At 36.2% G+C, this 19,302-nt stretch overlaps 1 protein-coding gene across 1 annotated transcript; it reads left to right on the top strand.

The window, feature by feature from the left end:
• Positions 1–8,741: 8,741 nt before the first annotated feature.
• POU4F1 (POU class 4 homeobox 1) lies at positions 8,742–11,873 on the top strand. The gene is made up of 2 exons (XM_040339633.1): positions 8,742–9,215; positions 10,347–11,873. The coding sequence occupies exons 1-2, from the start codon at positions 9,093–9,095 to the stop codon at positions 11,337–11,339; spliced, it is 1,116 nt and encodes a 371-aa protein (XP_040195567.1). The 5' UTR covers positions 8,742–9,092; the 3' UTR covers positions 11,340–11,873.
• The last annotated feature ends 7,429 nt before the right edge of the window (positions 11,874–19,302 follow it).

The following is a 19,302-nucleotide window of genomic DNA, read 5'->3' as shown; positions in this document are numbered from 1 at the left end:
AAATAGAATCTTTGGCTCTGTGTGAACAAAGTATTGAAAAGCAAAAAACTATTTGAGTGCAAACACATAATGAAATGCAAAATGGGAAAGTTTAATAGCTACAATGATAAAGACATGTTGCTATATCGCAGACGCCGGAACTGAAGAAATAATACTTTCACTGCGTTGTAAAAACAATACTATCAAGTATACATAAAATATTTAAAAAAGCATAGAAGAAATATAATGGCTAAAAGACTAGAGTAAGTTGAAATAGGATAAATGAGATGCCATAAATATCTAGAAAGGAGGGTTATTTATGAATAAAATGTAACAGTCTGCTACCGGAAATGACACAGGCGATAATAACAACCAATTGACATATGAGGGAGAATAAGATTGTGAGTATTTCAAAGGTCAAAGATAAAATGAGTATGGAGAATAAGTATATATATAGAAGTTGGAGCAAAATAAAATATATGCTAAAAGGCAAGATCTTTGCTAAGAAACCTAAAAGGCCTAAAAATCACTAAGGAAACAATTTAGATCAAAGTCTACGTTGAGGCCCCGTGGTACAAAAGTGTCTAAAGTAAAGATCCATTTGGACTCTAGTTGACTCAATGTCCTCACTTTATGCCCACCCCTCCAATGTCTGGTGTAGGTTTCAATCCCCCAAAATTTTAAATGGGTGGAATGCATGCTTATTTTACATATTTCACAGCAGATGTGATTGTTTCAGAACAGATGTTATTTGCACTTGTACTATTTGAAGTTGTTTCCATGATTATTTTGCATTGTGTTACATACCTCTTCAGCATTTGAGGTTTATTTGGACACTATATTGTTTGGCACGTTACTTAGTTTGCCACTTGCACTATATTTTGCACTTTGCACTTATTATCATTGCTTTTATGCTTGTGCGTTTTTATACTTTTTGCATATACATTTATCAACAGCTCAGCACTACTTTATATATTCATGCACACTTTCAGTGTTTTGTAGCAGTTGATTCATACTTAACCCCTTCACAGCTGTCATTCAGCTGTTCCACAGTAGTGCGTGAATTATATTTATATTTAACCATAGCACAACGTCGGCAGAAGTTGCCCAAAAGTTGGCGGTAAAGAGCTGAAAAACCACGTAGTTTCGTGTATGTTGGCTGAAAAAGTTCTACCATCTGTATGCATACCAAGTTGATGGCCAACGCCCTTCGCACAAAATTCCACGGATTTGTCCGATGGAAATCCGATTGTGTGGCTTTAGCCTGTTGTCACCAGGACAAGCATTTCCTTTGGAAGAATTTTCTTTTGGAAGATTTCTCTCTATTTGTCCTGGACAAATTTGTCAGCAGGACAAATAGAGGCAATGAATCTTCCCAAATGTTGACAGAGGTTCTAACCCCTTACCACTCTATCCTAAAAAATAAAATGGCTTTAGCTTTAAAAGGGTTGTAAAGGTCACTTTTTGATTTTCCTAAATAGCTTCCTTTACCTTAGTGCAGGCCTCCTTCACTTACCTCATCCTTCGATTTTGCTTTTAAATGTCCTTATTTCTTCTGAGAAATCCTCACTTCCTGTTCTTCTGTCTGTAACTCCACGCAGTAATGCAAGGCTTTCTCCTTGGTGTGGAGTGTCATGATCGCCCCCTCCCTTGGACTACAGGAGTGTCGGGACGCAGATAGAGAAACGAGCTGTCTGTTAGTGGGCATCCTGACTCTCCTGTAGCCCAAGGGAGGGGGCGAGCACGACACTCCACACCAGGGAGAAAGCCTTGCATTACTGTGTGTAGTTACAGACAGAAGAACAGGAAGTGAGGATTTCTCAGAAGAAATAAGGACATTTAAAAGCAAAATCAAAGAATGAAGTAAGTGAAGGAGGACTGCACTAAGGTAAAGGAAGCTATTTAGGGGAAAAAATTGTACCTTTACAACCCCTTTTATTTATATTGAAAAGCAGGAGTTCTTGGTTCGCATTTATATGTTCAAGTTGACCAACTTCTGCTATGGGACCACCAAACAAGAAGCATGCAGGAACGTATGTTACATTCCAAACTTTTACAAAATTTTCCTCCAAAATCTTCAATTTTATATTTCACCTGAATGTGTTATTTATACTGTATAAAACAATGTGAAATTGATGTTTCATTTAAAAACAGGTTGCTTCCTTGAGCTGGTTTGAGATCGCCCTCATTCACGTTGCAGCTGTGTTGTGGTTTCGGTGACTCTATGGCTCCCTGTTTATCCACACCAGCAGCCAGCCCAGCTCCAGTGTTTTACTGCTAACTAAACCTCATTATTAAGTCACGAAACTAACAAAGGAGTTTTATTCCACCTTAACCTTGCACACAATCCTTTAACAAATTAATTAATCCTAATGAATTAACACTTCATTTATTTAAACGTGCTACAGTTCATGAATTAAATTTTCATGCAGTGATTAAAGGCTGCTAAAATATGCATGATTTCGTTAAAATTTTATCATAAATCAGGGCAATGTGTTCCATGACAAGGCAACTATTTTCCCAGCCCCTTTGTAGATTCTTTGGTGAATGAACAAAATAAGGGGGGGGGGGGGCTCTCTTATTGATGACGAAGGGATGGGATCAGTGTGAGTTTTAGAAACATTGAACAAAAAATAAATAAACATGTTTTTTAGTAAGCAAGGGATGTCTTGTTTGTGTATGAATTATGAGACTGAGAGTTTTATTAGGAAATAGAATAGATATATTAGGATATTATGGATGGTCCCAGATAAAAGTTTTCTTTTCTCTATAATATTGTAAAAATTTTAAACATTTCTGCTAAATTTCACCATTTTGTGCATTAGAGGCAAGATGTGAAATTAGGGCAGTTCTTATTGGTGCAAAGGGCGGTAAATGGTCCTGGTGGTTTACAGAAGCCCCTTTATATTCTGGACCTGTTCTTGTGACCAAAACTACCACTTGTTAGCTTCATTATTTTACCTTCTTTCATTTAAGGGGGAAAAAAATAAAAAAAAGTTAATAAAAATTTAAAGGGACAGTACACTAATAACACCAAATACACACAAAAAAAGGAAAATGAACATAAATGCTGAACAATAATAAAAAAAAAAAACGATTAGAGTGCACACGCTCACAAGCAGGGCCCTCCTAACCTACTTGTATTGACTTGTATTAATATGGCACTATCTCTCTTTATATTGTAAAGCACAGCTCTGCTGGCATCCATCATGCAACCCTGTGCAATATATATATATATATATATATATATATATATATATATATATATATATATATATATATATATATATATATATATATATGCATACAGGCATACCCCACGTTTAAGTACACAATTGGGTTTATTTACTAAAGTTGGAAAGTGCAAAATCAGGCTCACTTCTGCATAGAAACCAATGAGCTTCCAGGTTTTATTACCGCCTCTTGCCCCCATAAAGATCCTGTATTATAATAATAATAAAAAACTACCATAAATGCACCACACACACACACAGGGTTTGATTTACCTATGGCAAATAGGCTATTCACTATGCAAGGGAAGTTGCACTTTGTAAAGGGAATTTCCCACAGAGCTTAGTGAATATGGTGACATTTCAGCTTGCAAAGAATACCCAATATATGCAAGGAAAAAAATAAATAAATATACAGTAAAACCTTGGTTTGAGAGTAAATTGGTTTGAGAGCGTTTTGCAAGACAAGCAAAATGTTTTAATAAATTTTGCCTTGATATACAAGCGACGTCTTGATATAAGAGTAGCGTCACAACTGAGTATAAAAGAGAAGAGAGGAGCCTCTAAGTGTAGCAATATGGTTACATTTAATGAAGGTACAACATTTAGCAACTTATTGCTACACTTAGAGGCTCCTCTCTTCTATTGTATACTCAGTTGTTACATTTAGTTACATTTGGTTACATTTAATGAAGGTACATGTAATGAAGATACAACATTTAACAACTTATTGCTACACTTAGAGGTGCCTCTCTTCTCTTTTATACTCTGTAAAATGCTTTGATATAAAAGTGCTTTGGATTACAAGCATGTTTCTGGAATGAATTATGCTTGCAAACCAAGGTTTTACTGTGTGTGTGTGTGTATATACATATATGTGTATATATATATATATATATATATATATATATATATATATATATATATATATATATTAGGGCTGTGCAAATTAACCTATTAATTAATCAATTAATCTGTAATTTTTTTGATCAATCAAAATCTTTTTGATCGATTAAAATTCTTTTAAATTGGTACTCACCTCTCCGCCGGCTTCTGGGCCTTCAGGGAGTTCCGTTGGAGATCCAGTAAAGTCACGGACACCGGCGGGGCTTGCCGTGTCCATCTGAAGGGCTCCTTTGCTGTGCCTTCATATCTGCATGCCGGCGGGACCTTACTATCTGCCACACGCAAGGGCTGTTGCACTTCCCTCTATCAACCTGGGATTCTACAACCATCCATTGGGAGTTGTGATAGTTCCCTTCATGGGACATCTACATGCCGACGGACTGATGTTAACCTCTCCTCATCTGGATTCAACAGTGGTATCGTTGTACACATTTTTATACCAGTATCATACTTAGCTACATGTATTTATGACTGCTTTTGGTACCATTTGGTATTACTCGCACCATTTTTACAGTTTATGTAGCTACATCGATTTTATCTCCAGTGCAATATTTATTTTGTTACCTACTTGAAGACTATAAAAGTTTTAATGCTATTCCCATCGAGCGCTGCCTTTGTGTGTTTTTTGTATCCTGCTATCCATTTTTCCAGTTGTTGGTAGCTGCACTGGGAATCAGCCTGCAAGGAGATCAGCTAAAAGTAGTTGGATCTGTATGTGCGTTATAATTAATCGAAATTAGTCGATTAATCGATTAAAAAAAAACGATTAATCGAACAGAAATTTTTTGATCAGTAACAGCCCTAATATATATACATACAGGCATACCCCACTCCTAAGTATCCAATGGGGTTTATATACTAAAGCTGTAAAGTGCAAAATCAGGCTCACTTCTGCAAAGAAACCAATGAGCTTCTAACCCCAGCTTGTTCAATTAGGCTTTGGTAATAAACCCTGGAAGCTCATGCAGAAGTGAGCCTGATTTTGCACTTTCCAGCTTTAGTAAATAAACCCCTTTGTGTACTTAAACGTGGGGTATGCTTGTATATGTGTGTGTATATATATATATATATATATAATGTTTTATTTATTTTTTGCACAGGGTTGCATGATGGATGCCAGCAGAGCTGCACCTCATTCACTAAGCTCTAGGGAATGTTCCCATGCAAAGTGAACAGTCTATTTGACTTTAATGTTTGCCTTTAATTAATCAACCCTGAAATCTCTATATGAAAAACTAGATTTTGTTTTTCTAAGTGAATTTTCCCTAGGTAGCTTAATGAGTTAATTTAAGAGTTTTTGCTCTGTAAAATTTCTTTGATGACAAAGTTGGTCATTTTTTTAATCAGTTTTGCTACAATCTCTCCACTCATCCCTATTACTAAAAATCACCATTCTGCAGACAATCCGAAGAAAAACCTGCTAACCTGATTGGTTGTTTGGAGCTAAGAGGGCAGGAAAAAAAAATTGTTTTCTTGTTTAGTACATCTAAAGGGAGCAGAGCTAGAAGTCAATCAGCTTGTCTCATTCCATCAGTGAAGTTCCCAGGGACCCACACGACATTCCAACCTTTCAATTTTTAATTTGACAACATTTTACACTTTGGCAGCAAAGGAAATAATTGCAGCGTGTACTTAAGTAATTAGCAAGTGTGCTGATGTCAGGAAAGCCCCGATCCACTGACATGGAAATACTTTCTGCACAGCCACATGTAGGACAGCTCCGATCTACTGATTCTAATGCCTGAGACTTTTCTTTTTCTTTTATTTTTTTTTATATAATAAACTCCCTGTTCCTGCACAGCGCATAGGGTGGATATATCAATCTCCAAGCAAGCTAATATAAAGAGGCTTTTATACACCACGCTGGTGGCAGAAGAGTGCAGTGATCTCATTCTTGATGGGCCAGAAAGATGCCTCCAAAGTAATTAGTGCTCAAGATCGTGCCATAAATGCAATTTATTTGGTGTTTGTTGTGCATCTTTGCATGGTAATTAGATGATCCTGGAGGGGTGCTCTTCTACACAGTGCAAGGCACATTATTCTGCATTACAGAGTTTCCCTTCAAAATGAGGCCTTGCAGAGCAAGTATGTCTCCTAATCCATCTCCCAGTAGACAAATCAGTTACCACTGACTTCCATCTATTTCTTATTCTCTTTGAAATTACGTTTTCTGTGGCTTAGTGTCAGCTTGCACGAGTGGAAGACCCTTACCTTTCAAATGCCAATTACTTTGGCAGGTCGATTTTCATCAAAATGCAACTAAATAATGAAGATGATGTGTACACAGCTATATTTTAGAAACTTGAGCATTAAAGTCGGGGGGTGGATAGGTTCCTAAGAACTTGGGATGGCTGACATGTGATGTATAGTCAGGAGATCTCTAGATTTAGGCATCTGCTGTGTGATTTAGAGATCCATGGCAGCCTCCCTTGGGAAGATATAGTGACTGGTTACCCTGGATGCAGGTCCCATGGAGAGGCGCTAATACAAAGTGCAGGCGGGTCGCTGGCTGCCTCTATCACTATGCTTAGCTGTCACACTGGGGTCAGCTATAGGATGCAGGCTGCTTGCTTCCTCCATCTCAGAGACCGTGCCAGAAAATATACATTCTAGGCTGACCTTTTTTTCTTTTTTTTGCTGGGTCACTCCATCAGGAGATAATTCACCGAAATGGTAATTGAGATTGTCATTCCAGATATGATTAGCGGTGTGCAAAGTAAATGGACATTAACAGAGATGAGCATTAGAATGTGCCAGAGAGGATGCAAAGCAGCACTGCCTGCATGTCTGCCTGCAACAATCAGTGGAGCCTTTATGGGGTTAACCACTTCACTGCCGGGTGGGGAACATAACCACACTCATGTCCTGTGTGGAGAGCATGACTTATGTATGAATAATTGTCTGGGACAAGTGATCTTTCATCGATAGATAGATAGATAGATAGATAGATAGATAGATAGATAGATAGATAGATAGATAGATAGATAGATAGATAGATAGACAAAACCCTTTATATAGATAATCATGTATATGTACAGCTAAGAATTGTTTAAAACATAATTGATTGTCTGGGTGGTACAATGATAAATCCTAACATCTTCAGGAATATATATATATATATATATATATATATATATATATATATATATATATAGATAGATAGATAGATAGATAGATAGATAGATAGATAGATAGATAGATATACATATATATTCATGAAAATGCATGATATTTTTTATATAGATAGATAGATAGATAGATAGATAGATAGATAGATTTGATATGATAGACATATAATACATATGGTAAATACATAGGATAAAGAGAGAGAGGGGAAGGGAAAGAGAGAGAGAGTTCAAAAATGAGGATAAAGATAGATAACTAGAGAGAGAGAGAGAGAGAGAGAGAGAGAGAGAGAGAGAGAGAGAGATAGATAGATAGATAGATAGATAGATAGATAGATAGATAGATAGATAGATAATGGATAATTGTCTGGGTTGTTTGCGTGATAAGATATATATATATATATATATATATATATATATATATATATATATATATATATATATATATATATATATATATATAAAAAATATGTAATTTAAACTTACAGCACACACAGGACAATACCCATACACGTTGATGCTTGCTGTGGCCATGCAGCCAGTGGAGTGATGTATGTGTACAGATGGGAGTAGACATTATTCTAAGAGCTTTATAAATATATATATATATATATATATACATGTATATATTTGCCATGAAAGCAAAGAACAGCCTGGGTGTAAAATACTAAGATCTGATCACATGATATAAATAAACATATATATATATGAAAGTGATTGTATGGGTGTAGAAATGCTATGATCTGATCACACACATACACATATATAATATAAATAAATATAAATAAATATAAATAAACATATATATATATATATATATATATATATATATATATATATATATATATATGAAAGTGATTGTCTGGGTGTGAAATGGAAAGATCTGATCACACACATATATAATATATAATATAAATAAATATATATATATGAAAGTGATTGTATGGGTATAGAAATGCTATGGTCTGATCACACACACATATATAATATATAATATAAATATATATATATATATATATATATATATATATATATATATATATATATATATATATATATATATATATATATATATATATATATGAAAGTGATTGGGTGTGAAATGGAAAGATCTAATCACACACATATATAATATATAATATAAATAAACATATATATGAAAGTGATTGTATGGGTATAGAAATGCTATGATCTGATCACACACACACACATATATAATATAAATAAATATATATATGAAAGTGATTGTCTGGGTGTGAAATGGAAAGATCTGATCACACACATACACATATTTAATATAAATAAATATATTGTCTGTGTGTGTAGAAATGCTAAGATCTCTACTATAAATATTCCAATGTGGAAGCACGTAGCTCGCATTAGGGTGACCCCCAGACAGGAGAGGAGAGTCCCCATGTGCCTAGTGGTGGCTGTCAGGTGCAGCACCTGCACCGCTGTGGTGTATGCTGGTCACTGTATAAGAGCAGCCTCCAGTCCCCAGCACCGCCCAGACAGCCAATTGAGCAGTAAACGCAACAAGCCCCACAGACAGCTGATGTCTGTCAAGCCAGGGGAGAAAAAAAAGGGTCTAGAGTCTCGCGATACGAGGAGCCGGCTGGGAGCTGCGAGATGTGGGGGCTCAGGTGTAAGAAAGCATCTCATCCCAGTAGTAGAATAGAGCAGAGTGCTAAGTGAGAAGGAGAAGCTGGAGGGACACACTCACACGCCGTGTGGTCATCATCAGGACATTACACAGCAGCCGGAGAGACGAGCTGCTTCCTACACACCACAGCCTGGCTCACTTTTCTTCCCACTTCAGGACTCTTCCAGGATTCCATGCAATTCTTTCAAGATGATGTCCATGAACAGCAAGCAGCCTCATTTTGCCATGCACCCGAGCTTACCTGAGCACAAGTACACCTCTCTGCATTCTAGTTCGGAAGCAATAAGGAGAGCATGCCTACCAACTCCGCCGGTAAGTGCCATTGCTTGTGTCTCTTCTACTTTCTTCTTCTTCCCTACCCTGGCGCCCTAGCTATATAGAAATATATATGTTGATGTGGTCATTACACAGCTGGGATTTTTGTGAAGACACAGAGCTCAGCAACCTGCCCTTGTGATTGCACCCAAAGCTTAGCTCAGTTTCCTTGCCCTGGTTAGACCCACAGCATTGCCCCTTGTACTTCTCCTGGTTGGACCCTTAGCTCCTTCTCCTTGAAATGCTTGGACCCGGTGCTTAGCTCCTTGCCCTGTTTGAACCCAGAGCTTCTTATCCATGTCCCTTTAAAACCCGGACTTATCTTGTTCTCCTTGTCCTGTTTGAACCCAGAGCTTCTTATCCTTGTCCCTTTAAAACCCGGACGTATCTTTTTCTCCTTGTCCTGTATGGACCAACAGACCCTTCTGCTTGTCCGGTTTGAACCCAGAGCTTCTTATCCGTGTCCCTTTAAAACCCGGACTTATCTTTTTCTCCTTGTCCTGTTTGAACTCAGAGCACAATCTCCCTGTCCTGTTTGGACCAAGATCCACTCCTGATTGTCCTGTTTGGACCAACAGACCCTTCTGCTTGTCCTGTTTGGACCAACAGACCCTCCTGTTTGGACCAAGAGCACATCCTTCTTGTCCTGGTGGAACCCGGAGATCCTTGTCCTTGCCCTGCTTGGACCAAGAGCTCCTTCTCCTGGACCCAGAACCCCTTCTCTATGTCCTGGTTGGACCCAGAACCCCTTCTCCTTGTCCTTGTTGGACCCAGAACCCCTTCTCTATGTCCTGGTAGGACCAAGACCCTTTCTCCTTGTCCTTGTTGGACCCAGAACCCCTTCTCTATGTCCTGGTAGGACCAAGACCCCTTCTCCTTGTCCTTGTTGGCCCCAGAACCCCTTCTCTATGTCCTGGTTGGATCCAGAACCCCCTGTTCTTGTCCTGGTTGAACCCAAAGCTTATTATTAAGGTCCTATCTAAACCCAGAGCCCACATGCTTTTCCTTGTCCTATATGTTTCGATAAATGAATGATTTATTGTACTGTGATATTGTTGTGATTGTAGAAGTTGTATCCAGCTTGTAGTCGGTTGTGATCTAAGCCTGTCTTATGTGTTCTGATTGCAGCTGCAGAGCAATATCTTCGCCAGCCTGGATGAGACCCTCCTGGCACGGGCCGAGGCCCTGGCCGCAGTGGATATGGCCGTGAACCAGGGCAAGAGCCACCCGTTCAAGCCTGATGCCACCTACCATACCATGAACAGCGTGAACAGCATGCCATGCTCGTCCAACTCCACGGTGCCACTCGCCCATCACCACCATCATCATCACCACCACCATCACCAGCCGCTGGAGCCCGGGGACCTTCTGGACCATGTCACCTCTCCGTCCCTGGCACTTATGGCCTCCACCGGACACGATGGAGTCGGGGGTGGCGGAGGGGGTGGAGGTGGCGGCGGAGGCGGCGGAGGGGGTTTGATTTCCACCTCGGCCCACCCGCACAGCCACATGCATGGCCTAAGCCACCTGTCCCACCAGGCTGCCATGAACATGACCTCTGCCCTGCAGCACCAGGGGCTGGTGGCCCATCACGGATCTGCCGGACAGGTGACCTCGGCAGGACTAGCCTCTATCTGCGACTCAGAGACAGATCCGCGGGAGCTGGAGGCGTTCGCGGAGCGCTTTAAGCAGAGGCGGATCAAGCTGGGGGTCACCCAGGCGGACGTGGGCTCTGCTTTGGCCAACTTAAAAATCCCCGGGGTGGGTTCCCTCAGCCAGAGCACCATCTGCAGGTTCGAGTCCCTCACCCTGTCCCACAATAACATGATCGCCCTCAAACCCATCCTGCAAGCCTGGCTGGAGGAGGCCGAGGGGGCCCAGAGGGAAAAAATGAACAAACCCGAACTGTTTAATGGGGGGGAAAAGAAACGCAAGAGGACTTCAATCGCTGCCCCTGAGAAGAGGTCCCTGGAAGCTTATTTCGCTGTCCAGCCCCGACCTTCCTCCGAGAAGATTGCAGCCATAGCAGAGAAACTGGACCTCAAAAAGAACGTGGTGCGGGTCTGGTTCTGTAATCAAAGACAAAAGCAGAAAAGAATGAAATTTTCTGCCACTTACTAAAACAAAAACTAAAAAAAAAGTCCTCCTAGAACAAAAACTATTTCTGTATTTATTTCCTTATTTATTCTGAATTTAATTTATTTGGAGGGCTTTTCTTCTCTTCTAGAAGACTCTAGTGAAACTTGAGATCAAGACGGAGAATTAAATCTTAAGAAGAAGACTAAAAATAATAATAATAAAGATTATTTATTGCCGGGACCAATGGACAATAAAGGGTGGGAATTCGGCGACTGGGACTCTGTGAAAACTGTAGATCTATTCTTGAATTTTACTAGTTCAATAAAAATCAAGGGCAAGTGTACTTGTATTGGACAAGAGCAAGTCTATAGAAGTCATCACACGGAAGCCCTAGGGGTTAAAGTGTTGGTGATGCTGATGATCAAAATTAGAATAATGTGAAATTGACAGTATTTTAGCCGAGCTCTGTTTTATTAATTTATTAATGTTCTCATTCTGTCTCTTGTTGCTGGTCACTGGGGGGGGAGGGCTGTGACTTGGGGGGGAAGGTAATAGATCAGGAAGCATTGTTTATTTTTATTTTTTTATTATCATTATTATTATTATTATTATTATTATTATTATTATTATTATTATTATTATTATTAATAATAATGTTATTATTTTTATTATTTTTATTATTATTATTATTATTATTATTATTATTATTGTTATTATTATATTATTTTTTCACTCTTATCAATTTCCAATAGTCTCATATATTGGATACTGATGTCCATTAACAGTATTGTATCTCACGCTCCACAAAGGAGTATGGAGCCTTCACTTCTGTTGGCTGCTACATGACATGTGTCATTGTCTATTAGCAACCCTCCGGTTCTCTGCCATTAAATACAGGGGTTATGATCACTGCTTCATTAAACATTTTGCACTACGGCAGTGTCAATCATTTAGCAATCAGTAGATTCTTTTCAGGAAGCTCCTAGCTAGTATCATCTGTGATCTCCAGCTCTGCAGATACGTCTCATAATTTGTTTCTTCATAGGTCTTAAAAATAAAAAAACAATTTGTCACCCTGTTAGGGGTATCTATGGATGAGTTGGCAGTCCAACTGGGATCTTTGAAAAAAAAAAACTTCTTTCCTTTCCTTGTTTGCAGAGCAAACTTTCTATGCATATGGGCACTACATAGGCTAGTTTCTGGTAGACTTTGTGTGTGCTGTGATATTCACTGTTTTTTGGCTGTCTTCACCCAAGAAAAAAAAAAAGGAGAAAAAAAAATATTCCACCACATTGATGTCCAGTATTTTGTGTGATGCAGAGCAAAAATGTTGTAAATATTTTTAATTTTGACATGATGGTAAAAAAAAAAAAAAAATGTGAGACCACAAGTTATTTCCTCCAGACGCCTCATCATTTTATCTACCTGTTTATACAAATTTGCAGAGGTTTTTTTTTTTTTATTTATTATTATTATGTACACCACCGACCCAATATTTTATTTTTTATTTCTATTTATGTACGCCAGATGCAATATGAAGATGTGCAATGGTGACAAGATACTTCTAAATAAATGCAAACATTGAAACATAACAGGCTGTGGATTGGTCAATTGTCGAAAGAAGTGGGGGCAAAGAATAGAAATGATACAGATACGTGAAATTATATAATAAGTGTATTAGATACTATATATACTATTTACAATATATATATTCAATATAATATATACATATATATAATGTATATTATGTATATTATAATGTATATGTATATATGTGTAGAGACACACTCCTGTTATATACACATGGTTGTGTGTATGTATATATATATATATATATATATATATATATATATATCTCACAAAGGTGTATATATGCATATGTGTGTTAAAAAATATATGTATATACATATCATAAAGCCATATGTATTTGCTATTTTGTGTGTGTATGTGTATCTATCTATCTATCTATCTATCTATATCTATATATATATATATATATATATATATATATATATATATATATATATATATATATATATCTCACAAAGGTGTATATATGCATATGTGTGTTAAAAATATATGTATATACATATCATAAAGCCATATGTATTTGCTATTTTTTGTGTGTATGTGTATCTATCTATCTATCTATCTATCTATCTATCTATCTATCTATCTATCTATCTATCTATCTATATATATATATATATATATATATATATATATATATATATATATATATATATATCACAAAGGTGTATATATGCATATGTGTGTTAAAAAATATATGTATATACATATCATAAAGCCATATGTATTTGCTATTTTTTGTGTGTATATATATATATATATATATATATAGATAGATAGATAGATAGATAGATAGATAGATAGATAGATATAGATATATTTATATTTATTCACACATTTTTTTGCATACACTAAAAAATATGTATGTATGTATATATATATATATATATATATATATATATATATATATATATATATATATATATATATATATTATCCATAGTCTAATAGGACTATTAAGCTCACTGTAATAAAATTAGAACAAGCCAGGGCCATAAAAAGAGCAGCAGATTTTACAGACACGATTGCAGTTTGTCATTAGGTGTCAAATGGTTTGGCTGATATAATTTCCTTTTGCACTAAAGATGATTTTAGCAGAATCAAACGTTGACCTAACACGCTTCTTGTTAGCGTTTTATTAGGAGCTATAGGATGCCACCTACCGCTCCAAATGATCAAAGGAGATGTTGAATAGCAATTTTAAAGAATATGCCAAATACTCAAGATAAAATACAATCCCTTATGAGAACACGGACTATAAGTAAAGTCATCAGAGGGAAATAGAGAACTATACACAGTGCTATGGAATGTGCTAAGAGGCTTACAGAGAATTTGATACAATGTATTAGAGATTATCTTATTAGAACCACCTAATGTAATATAATTATGGTTCATTCTAATGCCCCTGTGTCAATCAGAATTACTTGCTCATCTTCTTGTGTAAGGAAACGCTATAATATTATTTTAACATACTGGTATACAAGCAATATACCAATACAGAGAGTTATGTACAAAATGACTTGTCATTGCTTTCCCCCCCAGCTTATTCAAAGTAAAAATAATTATTTTAGCTTAGGAGTTTAAAAAAATAAATAACAAGTACAAAAGTCAAAACTAAGCACTTTGGCAATTTGCGGCTATTTACTAAGCACCCTGAAAGATTTGTCGCAAATGACTTTGCTCTGGATGTCCCATCAGCTTTTTACTTCCAGGTCCTGAGTGCATGGAGTCTGAACGATCACAGCGCTGCTTCTAGAGTGTCCTTCACTTTACATTAGCCCATTGTCAATGAAGAATAGACAGTAGCTGCCATGATACTATTGATTTTCTTCTCGTGCCATATTAAAGCTATTTCTGGCCTCATTCAACAAGTGCAATGATTTAGCAGAACACCGGAAAAAAAAACAGGAAAATGTTCTGTAAACCGAAACCTATATTTACTTAAATGTTAGCCATGTGTAGAATATTGAATGATTATTTTTGGTATCCACTTTCTAATGAATCCTGCAACTCTAATAACTTGTCATTTACAGATGACAGTTGTTTAGTAGTAAACTTTAAAATACAAAATCGTTTCCTTATCATGCCAGGCAAGAGCAAATGAAAAGTACAAAACAATATAACTTTAGGCAATGAAAGGAGAAGAAAAAAAAAAAAAACTTTTGTGGACCACCAGTTTTAATCACGTGCACTACAAAGGGATGTTGTAAATACAATTACAGAGCCGCTGTTAATAATTCATGGACTGAGATTTGGAAAATTAATAAAATGAATTATAACAAGAGGCTAATTAAAAACTTTAGTAATTGTTGTGAAGACAGCTGAATGGGAGGAGTAACACACAAAATCATTTTACACTACATTCTCCTGGCCACCTGAACTGTTCAATCCATTTGTAGATGTGGCTCAGTGTTTTATTTTCCATTTATGCGCATTTTTCTCTTTTTATTTCACATTTTTCCCAAAGCCATTACATCTTTACCAGAAATAACAAGAACAAATAACATAGAAATGACACATGGTGGGTGGTTGCTTAAAGAATATTTATTTAAAAAGTATACACGATTACATATATATCATTACATATGGCAAGAAAAGCATTTGTGAACATATATAGTATCTCTCTCTCTTTATCATATGTATTATATGTCTATTATATCTAATCTATCTATCTATCTATCTACATCTCTCTCTCTCTCTCTCTCTCTCTCTCTCTCTCTCTCTCTCTCTCTTTCCCTTCCCCTCTCTCTCTTTATCCTATGTATTTACCATATGTATTATATGTCTATCATATCTATCTATCTATCTATCTATCTATCTATCTATCTATCTATCTATCTATCTAATTCTCTCTCTCTCTCTCTTATATATGTTTTATATTTCTATCATATCTAATCTACTCTATTCTAGTTATCTGTCTTTATCCTCATTTTTTTTATCTCTCTCTTTCTCGCTCTCTTTCTATTTCCCTCCCTCTCTTTATCATATGTATTATATGCCTATCATATCTAATCCTATATAATTCTATCTATCTATCTATCTATCTATCTATCTATCTATCTATCTATCTATCTATCTATCTATCTATCTATCTATCTTCATCAATTCGTTCCTAGTATCTATCTATCTATCTACCTATCTACCTATCTATCTCTCTCTCTCTCTCTCTCTCTCTCTCTCTCTCTCTTTATCATATGTATTATATGTCTATCATATCTAATCAATTTATTGAATCTATCTATCTATCTATCTATCTATCTATCTATCTATCTATCTATCTATCTATCCATCTCTATCCTCTTTTTTATTCTATCTCTGTTTCTCTATGTATGTATGTATGTATGTATGTATAAGTGTATGTATGTATGGAGGTATGTATAGCTCTATCTATCTATCTATCTATCTATCTATCTATCTATCTATCTATCTATATATATATATATATATATATATATATATATATATATATATATATAGATATATATATATATAGATCTATATAGATGGATATATATATATATATATATATATATATATATATATATATATATATATATATATATATATATATATATACACAGATAGATAGATAGATATACACACACACATACTCGGAGCTGTTAGTACGCACAAACACACGTGATTGAATAGATTTATGTATATTATTATATGTGTCTGCATGAAAATATGAATATAGTATTATATGCATGTGGGCGATTATATGAATATAAATGATCTATCTATCTATCTATCTATCTATCTATCTATCTATCTATCTATCTATCTATCTACACGTGATTGAATAGATATATGTATATTATTATATGTGTCTGCATGAAAATATGAATATAATATTATATGCATGTGGGCGATTATATGAATATAAATTATCTATCTATCTATCTATCTATCTATCTATCTATCTATCTATCTATCTATCTATCTATCTATCTATCTATCTATCTATCTATCTATCTATCTATCTATCTATCACAAGGGGCAGACGATTAGGGTAGTATAACCCGGGTTAGTTTGTCGCACAGTTCTTGTGCGTCTCTTTGCTCCAACATAAAATGTATACAAACTTTAGTACACATTGATCAGAATAAAACAAAATGTTGACAGCATCCAACGGTGGAAATTCACTTACAGGAGACTCTCTTTTCACTGAAGTGTTGACAATAAACATTTAATGAAGGCAGAGACTTGGATGTCTCCAGACAGAGTCAGAATACTTTAACAGACCATTAGCATGGCTTTCTCTACTTCAAACACATCACCCTATACCATAACAATATAAATATGAAAAGGGGGAGAGAAAAAAAATCCTAAACACAAAGCAAAGCCGATGTTTCTAGGAAGGTTGGAGTGGTTGTGCTTCTTCTGACACACTCTGTATTTGCTAGGAGAAATTTGCTCATTGCAGATCACTGGCTCTTCAAAATGTTAAATACAGTTAATGCAATATTAATCGCCCTTTGGTGATATAAAATGCAATATTTTCAGGCAGCTATCGAGCTTTTTGTAGAGGAAGAGCTGATGAAAACAGTCACAGCTGAATAGTGGAGAGAAAAGCTCTATATTTATTGCTTTTGTTTGGCTTTTGGCTACAGACACAGGAACATTGTAATGGGGTAAGGACATTTATTTTATCTGCTATCTATTGCGGCAAGAGCACCACTGGCAGATGGGGTTTGCTGCTCCATTCGCAAAGTCGTTTAGAGCAAATCCTAATAACTAATAATGATTTATGTTAATTTGCTTCACCTATGCTACTTTATTAAAGGCGCATTATGCAATGGGGGAGCCCAGCACAGTGGCTGTACAGTTAGAAGTGCGGCCGGGAACTTGTTTACTCTAGAATTCAATTATTTTCTAGCTTTTATTAGGGGAATCCATTTTTTTAAATTTTAGTTTAGCATTCAAGTTTTATTCAAATTAACCCATTATCACTACAATTTAGGCAGGCGAACTCTTATAACATTGACATAAAAAAATAAAAATAAAAAATCACTACAATAGAATAAGTTGGATTTTGAGAACAGAAGTTGTTGCACAAGAGATAAGGACATCATGCAGTAACTCATTGCAACCTGACGAGACGTATCATTGTATTGGTTGCTATGGGTTACCGTAGCTTGCACATCTCTGTGGGTTCTACGAATACGAATTTCAGATTGATGCGGGGGGTACAAAAGAGCATCAAGGTTCTGGAGACCTCTGTGAGATCATGGCAATTTTACTTCCACTTCTGTGTCTCATCCCATCTGCCTAAAGGCATTCTCTGAGAAAATAACACCCCATCAAAGAGCCTTATTAACACTCTTTTCCCCAGATCACACACACACTGATTGCTCCTCTTGTTTCATACTGCAGGATGGATCACAGAAAGGGTTAGGGGGGAATTTGGTGTCACACAGAAAACATGACTGCACCAAGGATGGGCTGTGATCTGGTTAACAATCCCTTGCACTTTCAGGGCGATTTACTAAAAGGTGCATTAGTCACCGCGATGGGATACTTATTATTATTATTTTGTTTATTTGATTTCAACGAATTTGCACCTTTTATTAAATATCCGATCAGCGCAGTTTAAGAGTAAAATATCTGAGCGATGCTTGCACAATAATTTATCAGAAAATGGATTTTTCCTCCTAGAAATCTATGTAACCCGATTGTTTCCCCTGAGTATTCCTAATTCACACGTGATGTAAACGTAAATACACCGCACCCGGCCCAGACTTGTCAGTGTGGAGTTGAAATGAAACTTTGAAAACGAATAATATGTTGTTTTTTTTTTCCCTGTGTGTTTAAACAAGAGAGGTAGATTTGTCACTGAACTCTGCTAGGACTATACCATCTCTCCTCCATCACAACAAGCGTCTCCCTTAAAATTGAGGAGTGATGCATTATTGAAAGACTATATCAAACAGCTCTGGCTTGCAAGCTCTCTACTCTGGGCTCTGGATGAAGTCTGACTGTCTGACTGCACATAAGCCTCTAATATGTTAATGGCCGTAGGGGATGCCTTAGGTAGCATCTCAAGCTGCTTCGCACACCATATGTCAGACCGTTAGCCACATGGATCTATTAATCAAAACAAAAATGTACCCCCACATACAGTACCATGCCACATAGTTTCCTCTTGGCTTTCAGATCTACAAAAAAAATAATAAAAAAAAATAGAATAAGTGGATTCAAAATATAAGATATTAATACAGATATTACCTTACACGTACATGTTTCTTAGACAAATATATACAAGCATGAACGTTATGCAATAAGGCACCGAGCAAATTTAAGCAATACCTAGCTACCAGTCACAAATCAGCTTGTATTGTGTTTACTACTGTAAATTAGGAAATATGACATTTGGTTTGCTGCAGACCAGACATGCCTGTTTGTGAATATATAT

Source organism: Rana temporaria, chromosome 2 (genome assembly GCF_905171775.1).
Source record: "Rana temporaria chromosome 2, aRanTem1.1, whole genome shotgun sequence".
NCBI classification, from domain to species: domain Eukaryota; kingdom Metazoa; phylum Chordata; class Amphibia; order Anura; family Ranidae; genus Rana; species Rana temporaria.
This window is presented reverse-complemented; position numbering and strand designations above follow the sequence as displayed.

Bases quoted from the DNA above. Each gene is read 5' to 3' on its own strand.
- POU4F1 (XM_040339633.1), top strand. From the start codon at position 9,093: ATGATGTCCATGAACAGCAAGCAGCCTCATTTTGCCATGCACCCGAGC. The intron at 9,216-10,346 runs GTAAGTGCCATT...TTCTGATTGCAG, and splicing joins CATGCCTACCAACTCCGCCG to CTGCAGAGCAATATCTTCGC.